Below are 23,089 nucleotides of genomic sequence, written 5' to 3' on the forward strand. Positions count from 1 at the left end.
ATCATTTCATTGAGGATACCATCAACACCACAGGCCTTTTTGGGTTGGAGGGTTTTTATTTTGTCCTGTAACTCATTCAATGTAATTGGAGAATCCAGTGGGTTCTGGTAGTCTTTAATAGTTGATTCTAAGATCTGTATTTGATCATGTATATGTTTTTGCTCTTTATTCATTGTTATAGAGCCAAAAATATTGGAGAAGTGGTTTACCCATACATAGATAATAGATAGATAATTCTTCATGTTGTTGTTTGTTTAGTGTTTTCCAATTTTCCCAGAAGTGGTCAGAGTCTATTTATTCTTCAATTGCATTGAGCTGATTTCTGACATGCTGTTCCTTCTTTTTCCGTAGTGTATTTCTGTATTGTTTTAGTGATTCACCATAGTGAAGGCGTAGACTCAGGTTTTCCGGGTCTCTATGTTTTTGGTTGGACAGGTTTCTAAATTTCTTTCTTAGATTTTTGCATTCTTCATCAAACCATTTGTCATTATTGTTAATTTTCTTCGGTTTTCTATTTGAGATTTTTAGATTTGATAGGGAAGCTGAGAGGTCAAATATACTGTTAAGATTTTCTACTGCCAAGTTTACACCTTCACTATTACAGTGGAACGTTTTACCCAGGAAATTATCTAAAAGGGATTGAATTTGTTTGTTTTTTGGTAGGATTCCAAACTGCATTCCTTCCATCTATAGCATTTCTTAATGTTACTCAGTTCCTTTGGCTTTGATGCCTCATGATTGAGTATTGCTCTGTTTAAGTAGACTGTGATTTTGCTGTGGTCTGATAGGGGTCAGATAGGGGTCAGTGGGCTGACTGTGAACGCTCTGAGAGACTCTGGGTTGAGGTCAGTGATAAAGTAGTCTACAGTACTACTGCCAAGAGATGAGCTATAGGTGTACCTACCATAGGAGTCCCCTCGAAGCCTACCATTGACTATGTACATACCCAGCGTGCGACAGAGCTGCAGGAGTTGTGACCCGTTTTTGTTGGTTGTGTTGTCATAGTTGTGCCTAGGGGGGCATATGTGGGAGGGAATGCTGTCACCTCCAGGCAGGTGTTTGTCCCCCTGTGTGCTGAGGGTGTCAGGTTCTTCTCCAGTTCTGGCATTTAGGTCGCCACAGACTAGTACATGACCCTGGGCCTGGAAATGATTGATTTCCCCCTCCAGGATGGAGAAGCTGTCTTCATTAAAGTATGGGGATTCTAGTGGGGGGATATAGGTAGCACACAGGAGGACATTTTTCTCTGTTAGGATAATTTCCTTTTGAATTTCTAGCCAAATGTAGAATGTTCCTGTTTTGATTAATTTAAGGGAGTGAGTTAGGTCTGCTCTATACCAAATTAGCATACCCCCTGAGTCCCTTCCCTGTTTCACACCTGGTAGTTTGGTGGATGGGACTACCAGCTCTCTGTAACCTAGAGGGCAACCAGTGGGTCCGTCTCCTCTATACCAGGTTTCTTGCAGGATGACAATGTCTGTATTACTGATTTCTTTGGTGAAGTCTGGGTTCCTGCTCTTTAGGCCAAAGGCAGATGACCTCAGGCCTTGGATATTCCAGGATGATATAGTGAAGGCTTTTTGTTCCATAGAGTGTCCAATGTTGTTGGTCGTGGTTTGGCCTCAGGCCTGTAAGTGTGAGCAGAGCCTGCTGAGCATCTGGTACATGCCATTGGCTTGGGCGAGTGTGAGAGTGGGGGTTGGGACTGTTTGCCCGCTCACTACCTGGGCGTATGTGTGGCTTCCATGTTGAGGCCCTCTTTGCGGGGGTGGGGTGCATGGGGTGGGCAGGAGTGGCATAGGTCTGATCTGAGGGGGCCTAAATGGGGTGTGGGCATGGTTGACGTGGGGGGGGGGTGTTGATTGGTTGGGGTGGGGGTGTGGATGTGTCTGGGTGTGCTGTGGTCTGGATGTAATTCCTTTTGGCGTGGGTCCTCTATGTGTAGATCCAGGGGGGGGGGGGGGTCCTGCATGTCTGGGAGGGTGTCTCGCTGGTCTGGGTGGGGTGTCTATTGATCTGTTGCTCCTGTGTGAAGTGTTGGGGATACGTTTGAGAGCGATGTCCTTTAGAGTTCGGGCAAAGGTGGGCACTGCTGCCTTGTAGAGGTGGACCTGGTCATAGAGGCTGTTCAAGTCCAGGGTGGAGTGGTGGGCCAGGAAAACATTTGGTTTTGAGGCACAGTCACGGGATATACTTGCGTTTACCCGCTGTATTGTGGCAGGGTGGAAGTCTTTTCCTGGTAGCAGGGTGGAGATAACCACTTGTGCGCCGGGGAAAGTAGAAGAAGCCTTTTCAATCACTCCCCTCAGTTCTGTGGCCACCCTTTCCTGCTGTGCTCTCAGGTCTTTTGTGCCTGTGTGTATTATTATGTGGCTGGGTGAGCCTAGTTGGTCCTCAGACAGAAGGTCGAGGGCACGCTGGGTGTTTGGACACCAGAGTTTAGACACACTGTGTTTGGGAAAATGTTTTTTTTTTCTTCTATATATTTCCCGTTTGAGTCCATAAGTAGTACAATCTGTGTCTTGTGTTTGTCTTCAGTGGGTGTGGGGGGGTTGTCAGAAGGGCTATCAGGGTGGCTGACAGGGGAGGTGCTCAGAGGGGGTGAGAGCCGCTGGGCTTGGGGTTCTTCATTTGTCTGTTCTGCTGTGATGTCGACTCTATGGACAGGGTCTGGTGTGGACTGTTCTGCTGTGGTGTCGAGACTTTTGTCGGGTGCTGAGGTGGGCTGTTCTGCTGGCTTCTCTGTGGGGGTGGCCACCTCTCTAGTGGGTTGTTCTCTGTCACACGCCGTCCCCCTCAACCTCTCCTCCGTCCCCCTCACGCTCTCCTCCATCCCCCTCAACCTCTCCTCCACCAGCAGTCTGATCCTCTCCTCTAGTGCTCTGTTCTTCTACTGATCCTGCTCTTTCTCCTGTTGAATTTGTCTCACCACTGTCCAGAGTGCAGATATGTCTCTCTCCATCTCCAGCATTCCGGGTCTGGTAAAGGGGGTGTTGTTTTGCTGGACTGTTGTCTGGGTCTGTGCTGACTGAAGTGTAATCACCTGCTGTTCCAGCTCCACCTGCCTTACCTCCAGCTGGGTGAATTTATCCTTCATTTCAATGAGGGAGTAGTAATCTGTGCTGGGAGGTTGACTCTCCGCTGGGGGTTGCTCGTCTGTGGGGTTACATAATGAAGAGGTCTGGTCTGACCCGCTCGGGGTGGGGGTATCTTTATCAAGGGAGAGCTTCTCCTGCTGGGCTGATTCTTTAATTTGGTGAAAGTCCAGCTGAAACTGTTTGGGGTTACCCTGTACAAGTACTGTTCCGGACTTATAGAGGTTTATATTAGCTGACTCAGAGTCCTCGTTGTCAAGTAATTCTGAGTTTCCAGCCCTCGTTCACCCCCCCTCTCTTAACAAAGGGGTAGTGTGCTAATATAGCACTGTGCCATGCCAGGGGATAGTTTGTGTGGAAGATAAGGTTGCTGATGTTCCCATTTTTGTAATAGTCGGCAAAAAGTGTCTCTTGATTTTCCATAAGGAGCTTCATTTTGTAATCTTTTCTTGCCTTATCATTCTTTACATGCACAGGGTACTGTATTTGAATTACCTCTGAACAGCGGGAGGGAGCTTTAAGGGCCCTCCATTTGGTTGGGGTAGACTGTGTGACTCTCCTGCCATTGTTGGGCTAATGGGCTTTGACACTTCTTTCTTGACACGTCAGTGCTAGTTGAAGCTGTATCAAGCTTGGCAGAATTATGTTAGAATTCTTTATTTATTTTTCTTCTTGGCTTTTGGAAATAAAATATAGTTTCAGACTAAACATTACTCACTCAGTTCCAGGTTGGATGGTGTTTTCAGGTTTCTGTTGTTTTCCAGAGAATTTGCTGTATAGGGTAATAAATCCTTGGTAGTTGTGAACCTTCCAGGTGATTCCGTAATTCCGTCCAAAATGAGGTTGTCGGTTTTAAGTTTTGATTTGAAGTAGGGGTTATGTTGTAGAGGGTAGAATCCAGTATGTGTTCCTGACAAAAAATCCAAGTTTATCTAACTCCTAATCTATCTTTTTTTAAGAAAATGCTGAAAAATGCAGGAGCTCATCTGATCCTGACCTCTGCTCTGCTCTCTCTCTCTCTTTCTCCTACACAGTCATCTGCCATTCAGCATAAATAGTGATGATGGTGCAGCACTGCCATAAACCATCTGGCCATCACAGAGAGCCTGGTCTCATAGACTAAACGTAACATATTTAAAAGTACATCCGGGACACTGTAATTAGTATGATATGTTGTGTTTGGTATGGTTACATAAAACAGATTACTTAAGGCAAAAACAAAAGGAGGGTGGTTGGTCGGAGTGGATGGGTGGGCATATAACTCGAACGTCTAGCCACCCAAAGGTTGCATGTTTGAATCGCACCAAGGACAACTTGAACATTTTAGCTAATTAATAACCTGCAACTAATTACTACTTTTTAGCTACTTTGCAACTACATAGCATTTTAGCTAACCTAAAATGCTGTAGCTAACACTAACCCCAAACTCAAACATTTAACCTAACTCCTAAACTTAACCCTAGCTTAGCTAACGTTAACCATCTAGCTAACATTAGCATTAGCCACCTATCTAACTTTAGCCATAACAAATTGGAATTCATAACATATGTTTGGCTAGTTCGTAACATATTGTACGTTTTACAAATTAGGAACATATCATACAAATTTGAATTCGGAACATATGGTATGAAATGGATGATGGACATCCAGAAATTAATACATACCATATGAACATAACATATCATACTAAATGGGGTGTCGTGGATTTATGTACAGAATAATATAAAATGTTCTGCGACCAGGTTGTCACAGAAGAAACAGGTTGGCTGTAAAAGCAAGAACAGACCAGTATGCATATCAGCCTGAAGGTGTAGACGCAACATAGTAAATCTAAATCAGGGACACTCCAATTAGTGTGATATGTTACATTTCTTATGGTATGTATTAATTTGTGGATGTCCATCCATTTTGTATATGTTACGAATTGCAATTCGTAAGATATGTTACAAACTGCAATATATGCAATATATTAAGAATTTCCAAAATGTATGATATGTTTCGAATTACAATTTGTTGTGCCTAACATAATTAGGTAGCTAGGTGGCTAACATTTGCTAGGTGTTAGGGTTAAGGTTAGGATTTAGGTTAGCTAACATGCTAAGTAGTTGCAAAGTAGCTTAAGAGGTAATTACAATGAACAAAAATATAAATGCAACATGCAACAATTTCTAAGATTTTACTGAGTTCATATAAGGAAATCAATCAATTGAAATGAATTCATTAGGCCCTAAACTATGGATTTCACATAACTGGGAATGAAGATATGCATCTGTATACCTTTAAAAAAGTTAGGGCCGTGTATCAGAAAACCTGTCAGTATCTGGTGTGCAGCGTGACATCTCCTTCGCATAGAGTTGATCAGGCTGTTGATTGTGACCTGTGGAATATTGTCCCACTCCTCTTCAATGGCTGTGCGAAGTTGCTGGATATTGGCGGGAACTGGAACACACTATCGTACACGTTGATCCAGAGCATCCCAAACCTGCTCAATGGGTGACATGTCTGGCGAGTATGCAGGCCATGGAAGAACTGGGACATTTTCTTCTTCCAGGAATTCTGCTTCCAGGAATTCTCCCTTGCAACATGGGGCTGTGCATTTTCATGCTGACATATGAGGTGATGATTGCGGATGAATGGCACGACAATGGACCTTAGGATCTCATCACGGCCTCTCTATGCATTCAAATTGCCATTGATAAAATACAATTGTGTTCGTTGTCCACATCTTATGCCTGCCCATACTATAACCCCACCACCACCATGGGGCACTCTGTTCACAATGTTGACATCAGCAAACCTCTTGCTCACACAATGCCATGCACATGGTTGTGAGGCCGGTTGGACGCACTGCCAAGTTATCTAAAAGGAATTTGGAGGCAGCTTATGTTAGAGAAATGTACATTCAATTATCTGGCAACAGCTCTGCAGTCAGCATTCCAATTTCACTCTCCTTCAAAACTTGAGACATTGGTGGCATTGTGTTGTATGACAAAACTGCACATTTTAGAGTGGCCATTTAGTGTCCCCAGTACAAGGTGCACCTGTGTAATGAGCATGTCGTTTAATTAGCTTCTTGATATTCCACACCTGTCAGGTGGATGGATTATCTTGGCAAATGAGAAATGCTCACTAACATGGATGTAAAGAAATTTGTGCACACAATTTAAGAGAAATAAGCTTTTTAACTTAACCAGCATGGATAGCCATGCTGGTTAAGTGTAACTTGAATTCTAATTAAGTCACCGACAGTGTCACCAGCAAAACACCCCCACACCATCACACCTTCTCCTCCATGCTTCACGGTGGGAACCACACATGCAGCGTTCATCTGTTCACATACGTTTTTGGTTGGAACCAAAAATCTCAAATTTGGACCAAAAGACAGATTTCCACCGGTCTAATGGCCCACTTAAGTCGCTTCTTCTTATTGGTGTCTTTTAGTAGTGGTTTCTTTGCAGCAATTCAACCATGAAGGCCTGATTCCTGCAGTCTCCTCTGAACAGTTGATGTTGAGATGTGCCTGTTACTTGAACTCTGTGAAGCATTTATTTGGGCTGCAATTTCTGAGGCTGGTAACTCTAAGGAACTTATTCTCTGCAGCAGAGGTAACTCTGGGTCTTCCTTTCCTGTGGCGGTCCTCATGAGAGCCAGTTTCATCCTAGCGCTTGATGGTTTTTGCGACTGCACTTGAAGAAACTTTCAAAGTTCTTGACATTTTCCAGATTGACTGACCTTCATGTCTTAAAGTAATGATGGACTGTCGTTTCTCTTTTGCTTATTTGAGCTGTTCTTGCCATAATATGGACTTGGTCTTTTACCAGATAGGGCTATCTTCTGTAACACACCCTGTAGTGTCTTTAGTATCATTAAAGGTGAAGACTGTTATTTTATCAAATCAATTCTCTGTAATTATTATTACGTGATTAAACTATTCATGTAAATGTAATTTACTAGGAAGTTGGGGCACCACGGAAAATTTTCAGATTACAAAGTTAGAATTTTCAGAATATAACTCTTCAGATATTTTAATATCTTCTATTAGTGAATTACTCTTTACCTTATGTCAGTCTCATTTCAAACGTCGTAGAATTCTTGGTTATCTGCACGAACCCAGCCCACCATGAATCATCCATACACCATTTGGCTTAATAATTTATTTACTAACTAACTAAATAATCACAGAAGTGCATAACAAACAACAATAGATATGGGTTACTAACAATAATAGGGAAGATCACCAAGTGGGCTAAATCGATATGACAGCTTGGTATACAAAGGAAAGGGGGTGTGGACTGATAATGGTGCGGGAAAGACGAATGGATTCATTACACACAGTCTATAATTATATACATTGAAGAGCTAATCCTTTGCACATGAACGGCTGTTCATTCGAGTATGTTGGAATTACGCCCATATGTCATTGTTGTCTTCTCTGCTGGAAAGTTCATCAGAGTCTCTCTGGTTGCGTTTCCCCGAAGATCAAAGTATTTCGTGGTTAGAATAGATACTTCAGAGTACCATTCAAAACTTTTCTCATAGGTAGATGTTTAGGCGGTTGTCGGTAGTCGCATCCTAGGTTTACATCATTTCTAGCTGCAGTCTAGTAATTAGTATCTAAGATTTTCTCTTATTCTGTAGGGATCTATAGTCTCAGAGTTGAACAATTTCCAATCATGTAGCTAATGCTCCACGTGGTATGGTTAGGAATTCAACAACCATTGCAGCCTTGCATGGTCTGATGTGAATTTCCTCAGGAGTGGGATTTATTCCTAACAATAGAAAAGGGTGGTTCCATGATGCCTGATCCTGTCTGTGCTCACGGGGGCATGGCCACTGACTAGTTAAACTTTACAGGGAATACAATTCTCTCAAATGAAAGGTTAACCTCACATTACATCATTTCAGAAATATTTTCATCTTTACTATTTACTATTCATTTTATACAAGAATTAGATTCAAACCTCATAATTGCGGCACCTGTATAAACAGAGTTAGGGTAATGTGGCTGTAGTGTCTTTCATGAGGTGACAAACGTGAAACAAAACGGACCGGGTCGTAGCTGGCTTCTCAACCGACCGTTTACACATTCTCCAAAATGGACATGTTGTTTAATTCTTCCATTTTGGGGATTTAGGAGTTCGGCCAAGTGAAATCCTTTGTTCACTGTGTGGTCTCTCTCTCTGCATGACCAGGTGGAGAGAGTCACCGCCAGGAATTTATGGCCGGAGATAACAGAACCTGGGTGTAGGAGAGAGTGAGAGAGAGGGGAAGCCACGATCTACACCCAGAAAGGGCCACGTCATGACAACCCCTACCTTGTCACAACACAACTGATTGGCTCAAACACATTAAGAAGGAAAGCAAATGAACTTTTAACAAGGCACATCTGTTAATTGAAATGGATTCCAGGTGAAGCTGGTTTGAGAGAATGCCAAGCGTGTGCAAAGCTGTCATCAAGGCAAAGGGTGGCTACGTTGAAGAATAAAATATATTAAAATATATTTAGATTTGTTTAACACTTTTTTGGTTACTACATGATTCCATATGTGTTATTTCATAGTTATGTCTTCACTATTATTCTACAATGTAGAAAATAGTAAAAATAAAGACAAACCCTTGAATGAGAAGGTGTGTCCAAACTTTTGACTGTTACTGTATTTCACAGCGGTTTAGATGGTACAATGATACTCTACACTATGCATTGCTTGTTTTGTCACATAAACTGAAATTAGGCAAACAATTAGAATTTTAGCAACCAGGAAATGGCAAGTGTTTTCTGGATATTCCACCTGGATATTGCGGCAGTGAGCAAATTTCAGGTCTGCTGAGCGCAAACTTGAACTTTGTGAAATTTCGGTGCAACTTCCAGCACCCGTTTACAGTGAACACTGAGGGTGTACCACTGAGGGTGTACCTACAGTTTTAAAAGTGGCCAAGTAGGCTACTCTGTCTATTTGATCATAATGTAGGCCTACCAGAGTGGACTACCATCAAAAACCTTTGGAGAAAAAGCATCCCTTGACATTTTAACATGGAAATAGGTGTTCTATCATTCAGCCTACATTAGCAGCCAATGTGTGGTGTTTAATGTAGGCCTACATTCCACGAGACTTGAAAAAACATGCAGGGCTTGACATGAACCTGTTTATTCACTTGTCCTTCAGACAAGGATGTGACTGAAAATGTTGTTGTGTTGTTTGATGCAAATAAAATGCATTATTATTCCCATGCCATTATTACAGAGAATTAGACAAATTATGCTACTCTCTACTTATTAGCTAATTAGCTTATTCAAGCCTGCTCAAAATACAACACTGCCCCTTAAAGACAAATAAACGCTTTTTAGCTGACTCACTTTTCAAAGATGTCTAGAAATGTACACATTTTGTGCTCTTGTAGGAAGCAATCACTCCCCTATTGCTGACTACAAATGGTCTATAACTGAGCTAATAACACACGAACTAGCAAAGGATATGAACAAAATATGCACACGTGGCTACATGCAGCTCTAACTTTGATCTCAAAACAAGCGCATCTACTAACAAACACTCATGCTGTAAACCCAGTCCAGTTCCAAGTAAATGCCACAGATCCATATATGGCAATGGTCTATTTGCATATAGGCCTACTGCAGCTCTGATTGTTTATTCTGCACAGGTATGTGTAGAGTATGTGTAGAGTATGCTGCATTGAAAGTGGCCAATATTGCGTTGATTCAATCACAATTGCCACATTAAAGGGACATTTTGATGGTGTTAACAGGGAAAACTCTGACAGTGGACACTTACTTTCTGAGTCAAATTGCAAGCCGAGATCTACCGCTCAGATTTTTTTTTACGTGACTTAAGAAACTTAAGCATATGCAAGATTAACCTATTAAAAACAGTACTGTAGCAGTGAGGTTTGTGCAGTAAATTATAGGCCCAATACATTATCACCGCAAATTGGATTTGCTTGAATTGCCCTGCCGATGCATTGTTGTTCTGGCCATTTATATTTAAACATTTGAGGTAGGCTATATGATCACACCGGTAATAGATCCATTGTTGTATTACTTGTGAGGCACAGCTGAGTGAGCATACATTTAAATAATTCGCTTTTTACTTTTATGTTACTGGGCTGATGGTGACTGCATCTGATGGTCAGTCTCAGTGGAGAGAGAGAGCATCAAACTGAGGATCCGCCTCTCAACATCCCCCTTTCTTCCACTGACACTGACCAAAAGGCCACAGGAGGTTGGTGGCACCTTATTAATTGGTAATGGCTGGAGCGTAATTAGTGGAATGGTATCAAATACATCAAACACATGGTTTCCATGGTTTCGAAGCCATTCTATTTGCTCCGTTCCAGCCATTATTACGAGTCATCCTCCCCTCAGCAGCCTCTACTGATCTGAGCCATCCGATTGGCCAGCAGTAGGCCTATAGTGCACTTGATTTGCTCTCTGGGCCCGTCGGGAAGGCAGAGTTTGTACCTTCAGACGTGAAATGGTTCAAAATGGCAACAGTTCGCCTACCCGGCGCTCATCGGGTGCACGGTGGTAGGCCAACAGCCCGAGACAAATAAAAAAAGTAGGAACATAAGGCTTTATCGTTGGGTTTTTTACAGAAATGTTTGGCGATCAACTAGGAATGCTTTGGAGATCGACCGGTTGGTGACCACTGCTCTTGAAAGTTGAGTGAAATTCAATCTCGTGCTTCTGTGGGTTGATATTTCTTCTGTGCTGAGTCTCGGGGCTACTGCGCACCCATGCACAGCTTAGAGGGAACATTGCCCACCATACCATGAGACATCCATGTCTTTATCACTGGAAAAGATAAACGGTTGAGTTTGATATCACTTACAAACAGGATTGTCAAAATATTTTATGATTTCTTGGAAAATATGTTTTGATTATTAAATTGTTGACATTTTCTTAAACCTTTTAATGTCAATTATATATGTTTTTTTTTCTTCATATTCGGGCATATGTTATAGCTTAGACCCTACTACACACTGAGTGTACAACACATTAAGAACACCTTCCTACTATTGAATTACACCCCCCCACAGGAATACCGGCCCATGTTGAGTCCAATGATTCCCACAGTTGTGTCAAGTTGGCTGGATGTCCTTTGGGTGGTGGACGAATCTCGAATACACACAGGAAACTGTTTAGCGTGAAAACCCCAGCAGCATTGCGGTTCTTGACACAAACCGGTGCGCCTGGCACCTAGCGTACTACCATACCCCCTTCAAAAGGCACTTAAATATTTTGTCTTGCCCACTCACCCTCTGAATGGCACACATACACAATACACGTCGCAATTGTCTCAAGACTTAAAAATCCTTCTTTAACCAGTCTCCTTCCCTTCATCTACACTGATTAAAGTGGATTTAACAAGTGACATCAATAAGGGATCATAGCTTTCGCCTGGTCAGTGCATGTCATGGAAAGAGCAGGTGTTCTTAATGTTTTGTACACTGGGGTTTTTGTCTTGTGCCCGCCATCGGTTGTGATGCAACATGAATACAGGGTGGGTCAATGGGTTGGAGCCCGAAGGAGGCAAATACAACAGTGTCGGTGCTGTCAGTCCTGGAAAACAGAATAAGGAGACACAAAACACCTGAGAAGAGGGCAGGGTTTTAGCCACTGTCAGTCCCATACGATATCCAGTATGTTATAATAGGGTTTCAATGTTTATAATTTCTCTTGCACTTGTACCTGAAACATCTCTTGCACCTGAAACATCTGCCCTTCAGACTGCTATGCATTGCTCCCAACATCTGCCACATTCTGAGACATGTAGCGGAAGTTACAGTAGAGGTAACAGGTGGAGATATTCAACGGGGAATTTCGGTAGTATGCAAACAATGTCCATAGTCAACAGCTCTGAGTATAGTAGTAGAGAAAAGCAACACCACACATCTGTCTTTAATTGTGTGCCCACTGTTCTTGCAGCTCTCTCTATGCAGTGAAACTCTAATTGAGTAGCAGCTTTGTTTTGGCTCCAGAATACATGGTTTCAAGTCTTCTCAGAAGGGGCCTGGGAAGGGTCGCAGTGAAAGGATTTCCTAGGTGGACCCTTCAGCACGTCACAGACAACAGGAGTGGTGGGTGGGAGGAACCCCAGGAATGTGGAATTAGTTCCCGGATGCTAAAGAAACAGTTTGTTATCAAACTTGGAGAAACACAATGGTCAAATAAAAAATGTAACACCCTCCCCTCTTTGAATTGGCTACTGCCACATTACGCAATATGCTACTACTGGCTGTCAGGCAAAAAAGTGAATGTTTTGTTATTTTCTTTCAGTGGTGTTTTTTGTTTTGTTTGTCTCCTATGTGGTCAGTTAAATCATGTCACTTTCGGTCTGTACTTTGTGTTTAAATGTATCCCTTAACAGTGAAAGTATGCGTTGAATGGTGTTTACGCTGCATGAAACAAATGGGAGGCCATATGCTCTCTTTTATAGACCTTTATATAATATAATGTTGGTCACACGCATGTGTGGAGCACTGGGGATGTTTGACCCCTGACAGTCTTCTCTTTCTGTGGCTCCAGATGGCTCAAACTCAACTCCAAGGCCAGCCGGAAGGAGAAGGAGCGTGGCGAGATACAGGTAACGGTCCAGTTCACACGCAACAACATGACAGCCAGCATGTTCGACCTTACCATGAAGGACAAGCCGCGCTCTACCTTCGGCAAACTAAAGGACCGCGTGACGGGGAGGAAGAGGGGCGACATGGAGTCCTCCTCGGCTATTGTGCCGGGACGCTTCGCCGCCCTGTCGAGTTCCCTGGGGCAACCATTCGGGGAGGGGAGCGGAGGGGGAGAGGACCCCGGGGAGGTAGAGGTAGCCGAGGAGAAGCGGAGCAAGGTGAAGGATTTTTTCCTGGGTAAGGGAAAGCTGCGGAGGTCTTCTGACACACGGTCGTGTTCGTCGCTGGCCTCAGAAAGCAGCGTGTCGTCCACGACCAGTGAAAGCCACTGCCCCCCTTCTCTGGGTCTAGGCCTCCTGGTGGACCCCCCCAGCTCCCCCATCTACAGCAGCAAGGTCAAAGACACCCACCACGGAGATACAGACCTAGCTAAAAAAGGTAAGCCTGCAGATTTCCTCTGTGTTTTAGATAAAAGATTTGCTCTATTTTTGTCCACGGGTTTCATTTTCTTTCGAAATTGCCCTAAATGTCTGTAATATGCACAGTAATTCATGAACTGTATTTAAATTATATGCTGACAGAATGTTTAACAAACATGGAAAAAGCATTTACTATATCTCAAGGATATGGCATGCTTATGCATTTTAAGGAATTGTTTTGGAATAGAGGTTATTATTACACTTTTCCCCCTCCAAACAGTGCTTACCACCACACAGTCTTCCCCAAAGATACTGACCCACAAGCGAGCCTTCAGCGACGAGGCGAGTAGGATCACCACGACTGCCATTCCCCGGCCCTGTCCTGCTGTGGAGTCCCTCAAGGGTCAAGGTATGACTCTCTCCCAATCCTCTCTGTGCATCAACGGAAGCCACGTCTATGGATCTGAACTGGTGGGTCCCAAGGGCTCAAGCACCCTTCCATCCAAGCTGGTCCTGCTCGAGAAGTGCTCCCCTCTCTCTCGTTCGCTGCAGAACCTCACAAAGCGGAGCGAGGACAAGGGTTCCGCCGGCGAGGGCCGGCGCTGGTCCTTCGACAAGGTAAAGAAAGACGAGAAGGTTGAGGAGAAGGAGGCCGAAACTCCAGTCTCCCAGTTTCAAAGTGCTCGGGTGGGGGGTCGGCCGGTGCAGGCAGCAGCCCCGATGCTGTCTTCTACTACCACGGTGGACTCAGCAGACAAAGGGAAGAAGCTCAGAAAAACTTTATTCTCCGGAGGGAGGAGTGATTCTCTACCTGCCAAGTCCGAGCTGAGCCAGGGTTCTCCTCCCCCTGAGGGGAGACTGCGAGGCTGGTTTGGCTCCAGTGACTCACAGAACAAGCCAAGGTGAGTGGAGGGTCATTTCAGCTCTGTGGCTCCATTCTCCAGGGCTTCATACAGTTTTGCCTTCCATCGAAAGCACACAATAGACATCTACATCATGGAAGGTTTTGATTTCCTTGTTTTCAGTGTCTATACTGCCCCCTGTTCCTTTAAAACGGAAATGTGGCAAGTTCATCCACCATTTTACAGCAATCTCATATAGGCCATAATTTAATGGTCATACTGTCCTCATAACACAGCATAATAGTTGACATCTAGGCCATTTGTATAAAAATGTACTGTACTTCCAATCAAAAGAAAATCAAAGACTCAAAGAGTCTATGTGACTGGAGTTGGAAAGGACATTTTGGCATATGTATATTTCACTCTTAAAATCGCTTGGGGTTCTCAAGTACTAATGCCAGAGGAACTACCTGAACTTAGGTTTGGTATGTTGTGGAACATTGATCTAGATGTGCACTAATCATCTGGGCCAGTATTCATAATGTAACCTCATTCATTATGATCTAAAAGGCTAAACTGGTCCTAGATCAGCACTCCTAATCTCAGATTCTTTATGAATACTGGATCAGTACACTAATCACCTGTTCTTGCTATTAGATCATCCTGCAGTATTACTGTCTATAATCTGACAGTAATTCCTGAAATACCAAACTCAGTACATCTTGCTCTTCACCTTGCTTCAGTAATTTGCTAAATGCAATTTAGCTTTTTGTAGTAAACTCCTGTTGCTGTTTTCCATAACCCATTATTGTTTAAATTTTGTTGGCATATTCACAAGATAGTCCTCGAATAGACAGTAGTTGGCTTGGTTGCCTTTTTCTCTCTGTGTTAGACAAATGGAACCCATATTTTAAAATGGGCCAGCTGGCACAGAATTAACAAAGAGGACTGCTTGTGCCTTCCCTCCACAGGCTGGAAGTTTCTCCTAAGGTAGAAAGCAAATCAGACACCCCTCCTCCTCTCCCCCCTCGCTCCCCCATTCCCCTCCAGTGCTCGTCTCCCTCTGCTTCTTTCACTGGCCATTCCTCGCCCGACAGTGCCCATCCAACTAACCCCTTCACTCCCTCTCCCTCTCTGACCCCTGACCCCATCTCTCCCTTCAACCCCTTCCTCCCACGTATGCAGTGTAACCCCTTTTTTGAGGACCTCATTGCAGAAGAGGGCCAGAGGTCCCCCCCTTTTGCTACCTGCTCCCCCGTCACACCCCTCTGTCATTCCACAGCTTTGCCTAGCATCCCCAGTCCCACCCACGATCCCGCCGTGCAAATTGAAATGGCCGCCATATGGCGAGACCGGCCAAGGCCTGTAGCCAGGCAGACGTCCCTCCCTGCCTTACTTCCGACACCAGCGACGGCTAGCCCCCCCAATCCGTTTACGTCTCGCTCCATATCAGAGAGTGGGGGAGGAGAATGTGATGAGTCCTTTGATGCCTTTGCCTCCAGCAGACTGAATTCGCCAAAGGGCTCTCCTACCAATCACCCTTCAATAGCAACCTCAAGGCAAGCCCAAGTAAGAAGCACTCCTCCATATGAGAGTTACACAATTCCACCCATTGAGGAGATGAGGTTGAGTGAAGAAGAAGAGCCTCCACCATTGCCTCCACGGAGGCCCATAATACGGACTCTGGTGAACGAGAGACCTTCTGACAGCTGGTTGCACAGGGGTCAGGAACTGGCGGTGCAGAAAGAGGCCTGTCTCCTGTCACAAACAGGCGCAGCTTCCCTACAGCACACAAGAGAATGGGGGCACAAGAGACACACACCAAGTCCACACCTGTACCCAAGCCCAGGCAAAGACCTTGTCAGTAGTGACCTGTTGGACTTTCATACCGTACACTCACAACATTATGCCAACATGTCTCCAGAGTCTCCATCTCCATTCAAGTCTGAAGATGAGTTCAAGAAGTTTGACTATGAACCATTACGAGATGAAGATGATAAAATTATATTTACTGAGCAGGACCTATGGCCAGATGCAACAGATTCAATAATATCGTTGGCTTCAGAGGATACGACGGACGCCAGTCCCACTGTAAGAAAATATGCTATTGTAAAGAACACTTCACATTCTGAACTCAAAGACTTATCTCTGCCAGTAATGCTTCTTAATAGTGAAAGGACTGTTGCCGATCTACTGACTAAGTCTTCCCCAAAACACTCTAAATCAGGTCTTAAGACTCTAGACATTGCTTCAACTCCACCAGACCCAACAACGGACTCGTTCTCAATTCACCCAGATAAGCCCACCAAGTCCAGAAACAACAATTATGAATCACCTCCGCTTACCTTAGAAGACCTTAATAAAAACAAAAGTAACTCAGATTTTTGTTTTATTGACTCTGCGTCTGATGCTTCCCCATCTCCATCTGACATGATGACAGTGCATACCCTCAAAAGTTTAGGTGGCATTTGTCCTCAACCTCCACAAGATACTCCCATAGCATTATCTCATGAGCAGATGATGCTATATGCAGAAGATATGTTAATATTTCAGAAGACTAGTACTATAGACGTCAACTCTGCTGTAAAAGTGAAATTACCAGAAGTCTCCTCGCTTTGTCAAGACAATTGTCAAGATGGAGGATGTGAATTGAATACATCACGCAGAGATTCTGCAAGCAATATGAAGAGCATTAGCATTTTTACACCTGACAGTCTTAACATAGAGAGAGAGACTGTAGAATTAAAAGACACTCAATCTCCAATGGATAGAAATGGCAACATTACAAAATCAAAGATAGACAGTTCAAAACTAGACCCTTTATGTCATGTTATATCTTTTCCAGTTTTGTCCCAGGTGGAAATGCAACAGGAAGTTGTACGCAATAAACAGGAAGTGAGTCAGCCTCTGGCCAAACGAACCAATCCTGTCAATGAGTCTTCACCAAGGGTCACTAGTTCTCACAGAAGTCTCAAGGGAATGATACGAGAGCTCCACGGCAACGGTGGTGCAAATAGCCCTGGCAAAGGATTAGGTGAGAGCCCTCTTCACCAATCACGGTCTCCTGGGCAAATAATCTCAGAGAGCATTGAAGGACCGTTCTCATATCAACCCACCAAATCTCCTTTTTCCTCCCCTTTGTCACCGAATAGAGAGACAACGCTCAAGGCAGCTACATTATTTGTGTCCTCGCAAAAAATACACACAAATAGTTCCACTCAGTCAATTCCAAAAGAAAACTGCTTAACGGAACATTCCTCATCCAAATATGCTGGGGCGATCAGCTTTGAAGACCTCCACACCAAAGTAGCCCCGAACGTCACAAGCCCCATGAGTGCCAGGTTAAGGCCTGGCACCACAGTGCATGCTTCCAACCCCTGTGCTTCCAACCCCTCCTCTGCTACCCCCTCCCTGGCAACTGAAACTAATGGCCAGGCTAAGCTGCCCCCCACCCCTGTCCCCCCCTCCATACATCACCCCCCGACCGTGAGGCCCAGTACCGGAGCCAGTACCACCTTGGCTGTGGCCCCCTACACCTCTTCCTCCTTCTCCTCCTCTTCCTCCTACACCACTGCCCAGCCCTTGGTCGATGCACGGCACACACTTTTGCCTGAGGAGACACAGCCAGCTAGCAGCCTGCCCCGACAGGAGAGCAGGTGAGACTTCTCCTCACACTTAAGCGCTGCAGAGTGTACCCACTCAAACTCCTCTTGAGAAAATACAAATACCAGGTTTTGTTGCCAGTTTGAGTTACCAAATTGGGTTGCCAGGTTGTAGTCAACAATGGGATGAAATAGTTAGGCATAGCTCAACTGCTGGCATAACTTGAAAATCTATATATTGTTAGACTGTATTCTCATTTTTCCAAACAAAATACATTGATTTGATTCCTTTGATTTAATCTATTCAAGTAGCTTCCTTAAGAGGGGTTCTCTAAATTAATCAGTACATCTCCCTGCCAGTACCACCTGCCCATGCAAACCCATTGTTTGCGACAGTGCATTGTTTTGTGAATTGCTTAATCTTTTATGTTGCTCATCTCACTTCTGTGTTGTTAATTTATGTGTCAAACATTTGTGTTGCTGACTGTCCCATCACATCAAGGAGTCCACAACCACAATCAAAGTCATCATAATGAGAATCTCAGCCTAACCTTGATTAAACAACTGCTTTAGCTCTCTGTGCTGTCATTCTGACCATCTGTAAATTAAAGCCAAATGGAAGTGCCTTCCTTCACTCTCTCATTAGGTGTAGGATGAAGTTGCCTTTATACGCTGATTTCCCCCACTAATGGTTAAGGTTAGGATTGGGGAGGGGAAGCTGTTCCTAGATCTGTACCTAGGGGAAACTTCACTCTGGAGCCTATCATTACCTGATACGTCATACCTGCTATGTGATATACACAAATCAGACAACATAAGCTCTTTTTACACTCTCTTGCTGAAACCTGATACTAAACACATTTTGTTATCATGTAGAGGACTGATTTGAGGTCTGCATTATATACTGAAAATTCTAAACCCAAGCCAGAGCATTGTTATGAATATTCCCACATACAATGCCAGTGCCTCATATTGTACTGTACTGATTTTCATGTGAAAATGTATATGTACACATAATCCAATGCAGTGAACCTTTGATGGTGATGTTTCCTCTGCAGCCCCCACCCAGTGAAGCCCTTGACCACCACAGCCAGTCAGGGGGAGAAGAAAGAGGGCCGGTCAGTTCTGGAGAAGCTCAAGTCTTCCATCCACCCAGGCCGCTCTGCCCAGCAGACACTGGCCGTGGCTGAGACTGAGAAGAAGATTGAGGTATAAAAAGGCCACAAACTCTGCGTTTAGATGGGCAGCCCAATTCGAATATTTTTCCACTAATGGGTCTTTTGACCAATCACATCAGATCTTTTCACGTCAACTCTTTTTCAGAGCGTATCTGATTGGTCAAAATACCAATTACTGAAAATAATTGCAGAATTGGGCAGTCTGTCTAAACGCAGCCAAACTATCACTGCAGAAAAAAAACAGAATAGACTAGCATACATTTAAAGCTGGTCTATGCTGGTTTATGCTGGTTCATGATGGTCAGTGCTGGTATGATGCTAGTCAAGCTGGTCTGACCAGCATGCTCTAACTGGTTCTTCTGGCAGACCAGCACGGTCTAGCTGGTCAAGTTGGTCTGACCAGAATGGTCTGGCTGGTTATGCTGGCATACCAGCCTAAATTGTGTTTTTTTATGGTGATTGGCATTTGCTGTATTGCTGGGGACTAGCCATCACTGTGCTTTTGCTGGTGACCAGCCTTTGCTATGTTTTGGATACTGGTGACCAGCATAAGCTAAAGCAAAACCAGCATCAAGTCCCATTATGCGGGCTTGCAAACTGATGTTTAAATCCTATTGGAATTCAGCCAGAGTGGATTCCCACAATCTGCATTCAGAATGACTTGCAGGGTTAGAAAAATGAATGAATTAGACTACCTAAACCATTTAAACTGGAACAACCATTTCAGTAACGGGTGCAATAAATCCAACTAGATTGGATTAGTTTATAAAAATGTATGTTATTTATCAACACTGGAGTACCACATACCCTGCAGGCCGGAGGACCCATGGCAAAATGTGTAGAATAGCATGAGATTAGCTTTAAAATTGCAAATTTTTCTCTCTGCCCCATGGTAATATGTGGAAATTGCAGGAAATTCGCTTCAAACCAGCAACATTTTCTCTCAGCCTCATGGCAAAATGAAAAGTATGAGTTTAGCTATACCTTGCTCACACCTACAGTATACTTTGCTGAGACCACGGGGCCAGTGAAACTGTCAATCAATGTACATGCAAAAACACAGATATTGACAGAAACTATTTTTAAAAATCTAACTGCAATAGAGCATGCTGGGAAATAGACCAGCAAAATTCGGATTACTTTAGAGTAGAGGTTGAACGATTTAGATCTTTCAGCGCCAATACAAATACCGATTATTTGAGAACCAAAAAGAGCCGAATACCGATTAATCGGACGATTTTTATTTATTTTTATATGTATATATATATATATATAAATATATATATTTATATTGTCATTATTACAAATATATATATATATATATAGATATATATATATATATACATATAAAAATAAATAAAAATCGTCCGATTAATCTCAGTTAAATCATGTTTCATTATTTATTTGAGACTACATTTATTTTGTTTATGTATTATATAAAATGTAAATAAAAGTGTTCATTGTTCATTCAGTTTTGCTGTAATTGTCATTATTACATATATATATATATATATACGATAAAAACTAAATAAATAATGAAACATGTTCAATTTGGTTTAAATAATGCAAAAACACAGTGTTGGAGAAGAAAGAAAAAGTGCAATATGTGCCATGTAAAAAAGCTAACGTTTAAGTTCCTTGCTCAGAACATGAGAACATATGAAAGCTGGTGGGTACTTTTAACATGAGTCATCAATATTCCCAGGTAAGATGTTTTAGGTTGTAGTTATTATAGGACTATTTCTCTCTATACCATTTGTATTTCATAGACCTTTGATTATTGGCTCTTCTTATAGGCACTATAGTATTGCCAGCCTAATCTCGGGAGTTGATAAGCTTGAAGTCATAAACAGAGCTGTGCTTCAAGCATTGCGAAAAGCTGCTGGCAAATGGAGGAAAGTGCGGTTTGAATTAATGCTTACGAGCCTGCTTCTGCCTACCACTGCTCAGTCAGACTGCTCTATCAAATATCAAATCATAGACTTAATTATAATATAATAAACAGAAATACGAAACTCCAAATACGGTTGTGCCAAGCTTGTAGCATCATATCCAAAATAAGACTCAAAGCTGTAATCGCTGCCAAAAGGTGCTTCAAACAAAGTACTGAGTAAAGGGTCTGAATACTTATGTAAATGTGTTATTTCAGTTTTTTATAAACCTGTTTTTTACAAACCTGTTTTTGCTTTGTCATTATGGGGTATTGTGTGTAGACTGATGAGGGGAAAAAGCTATTTCATCCATTTGAGAATAAGGCTGTAACGTAACAAAATGTTTAAAAAAAATTTGAGGTCTGAATACTTTCTGAATGCACTGTATAACATTCTGACCTTGTTTAGCATTATGTAGTCCAGATATTGCATGAATCCAATATTTGTATCCATTTGAATCACTTATTATTTTGAAAGGCAAAATGCCAGTCAATATGCTTAGCGGTTCATGTTTTTTACTGTTAGCTGTGGCTAGGCTAGTGGGGGTCATTGTGGTCGATTGTGTAGCATTCAGTTACATTTCTGATTATAGTCGTTCATCTGTTGGGATGTGTTGGACAAACATACAATTGAATGGTTTTACATGCTAGATAGCATACCTTTTGCACTATTTTGGTACAGATACTAATTCATTGAATAGCAGTAGCAACATAAACTCAGCAAAAAAAGAAACTTCCTTTTTTCAGGACACTGTCTTTCAAAGATAATGAATAAAAATCCAAATAACTTCACAGATCTTCATTGTAAAGAGTTTAAACACTGTTTCACATGCTTATTCAATGAAGCATAAGCAATTAATGAACATGCACCCGTGGAACGGTCACAGTTATGAAAACTTAGGACACTAAAGAGGCCTTTCTACTGACTCTGAAAAACACCAAAAGAAAGATGCCCAGGGTCCTTGCTCATCTGCGTGAATGTGCCTTAGGCATGCTGCAAGGAGGCATGAGGACTGCAGATGTGGCCAGGGCAATAAATTGCAATGTCCGTACTGTGAGACGCCTAAGACAGCGCTACAGTCGAGACAGGATGGACAGCTGATCGTCCCCGCAGTGGCAGACCACTTGTAACAACATCTGCACAGGATCGGTACATCCCGAACATCACACCTGCGGGACAGGTACTCTCAGTTAAATCATTTCATAATTTCCCAGTCAAATGAGATGGCTTTGGCATTACAACAGCAATCATTTCAATGAGTTTGGCTATAAATGAAGTCTTGGTACAACGGTGGTAACAACAACTGCCCGAGTTACACCAGGAATGCACAATTCCTCCATCAGTGCTCAATCTGTCCGTCATAGGCTGGGAGAGGCTGGACTGAAGGCTTGTAGGCCTGTTGTAGCAGGTCCTCACCAGACATCACCGGCAACAACGTCGCCTATGGGCACAAATCCACCGTCGCTGGATCAGACAGGACAGGCAAAAAGTGCTCTTCACTGACGAGTCGCGGTGTGATGGTGTCACCGGGTGTGATGGTTGGATTCGCGTTTATCGCTGAAGGAATGCACATTACACTGAGGCCTGTACTCTGGAGCGGGATCGATTTGGAGGTGGAGGGTCCATCATGGTCTGGGGCGGTGTGTCACAGCATCCTCGGACTGAGCTTGTTGTCATTGCAGGCAATATCAACACTGTGCATTACAGAGAAGACATCCTCCTCCCTCATGTGGTTCCCTTCCTGCAGGCTCATCCTGACATGACCCTGCAGCATGACAATACCACCAGCCATACTGCTCGTTCTGTGCGTGATTTCTTGCAAGACAGGAATGTCAGTGTTCTGCCAAAGTCAGCGAAGAGCCTGGATCTCAATCCAATTGAGCACATCTGGGACATGTTGGATCGGAGGGTGAGGGCTAGGGCCATTCCCCCCAGAAATGTCCGGGACCTTGCAGGTGCCTTGGTGGAAGAGTGGGGTAACATCTCCCAGCAAGAACTGGAAAATCTTGTGCAGTCCATGAGGAGGAGATGGACTGCAGTACTTAATGCAGCTGGTGGCCACACCAGATACTGACTGTTACTTTTGATTTTGACCCCCCCTTTGTTCAGGAACACATTATAAAATTTCTGTTTGTCACTTGTCTGTGGAACCTGTTCAGTTTATGTCTCAGTTGTTGAATCTTATGTTCATACAAATATTTACACATGTTAAGTTTGCTGAAAATAAATGCAGTTGACAGTGAGACAACGTTTATTTTTTTGCTGAGTTTATGTACTGTTAATGTAATTGAACATAGGATATGAAGTACAGTTGAAGTAGGAAGTTTACATACACTTAGGTTGGAGTCATTAAAACTCGTTTTTCAACCACTCCACAAATTTC

At 43.2% G+C, this 23,089-nt stretch overlaps 1 protein-coding gene across 2 annotated transcripts in view; it reads left to right on the plus strand.

Annotated features, from left to right (window-relative positions):
- The window catches only part of rab11fip5b (RAB11 family interacting protein 5b (class I)), a 43,480-nt gene that overhangs the window by 13,549 nt on the left and 6,842 nt on the right, over nt 1-23,089 (plus strand). Inside the window, exons 2-5 of one of the 2 annotated variants that reach the window (XM_031827019.1) lie at nt 12,637-13,172; nt 13,434-14,055; nt 14,967-17,651; nt 18,656-18,806. In XM_031827019.1, the coding sequence (XP_031682879.1) occupies nt 12,637-13,172; nt 13,434-14,055; nt 14,967-17,651; nt 18,656-18,806 (3,994 nt within the window). The remainder of the gene's footprint in view (nt 1-12,636; nt 13,173-13,433; nt 14,056-14,966; nt 17,652-18,655; nt 18,807-23,089) is intronic. The other variant, XM_020484337.2, reaches the window with a different exon arrangement.

Source organism: Oncorhynchus kisutch, linkage group LG6 (genome assembly GCF_002021735.2).
Source record: "Oncorhynchus kisutch isolate 150728-3 linkage group LG6, Okis_V2, whole genome shotgun sequence".
Lineage (NCBI taxonomy): Eukaryota > Metazoa > Chordata > Actinopteri > Salmoniformes > Salmonidae > Oncorhynchus > Oncorhynchus kisutch.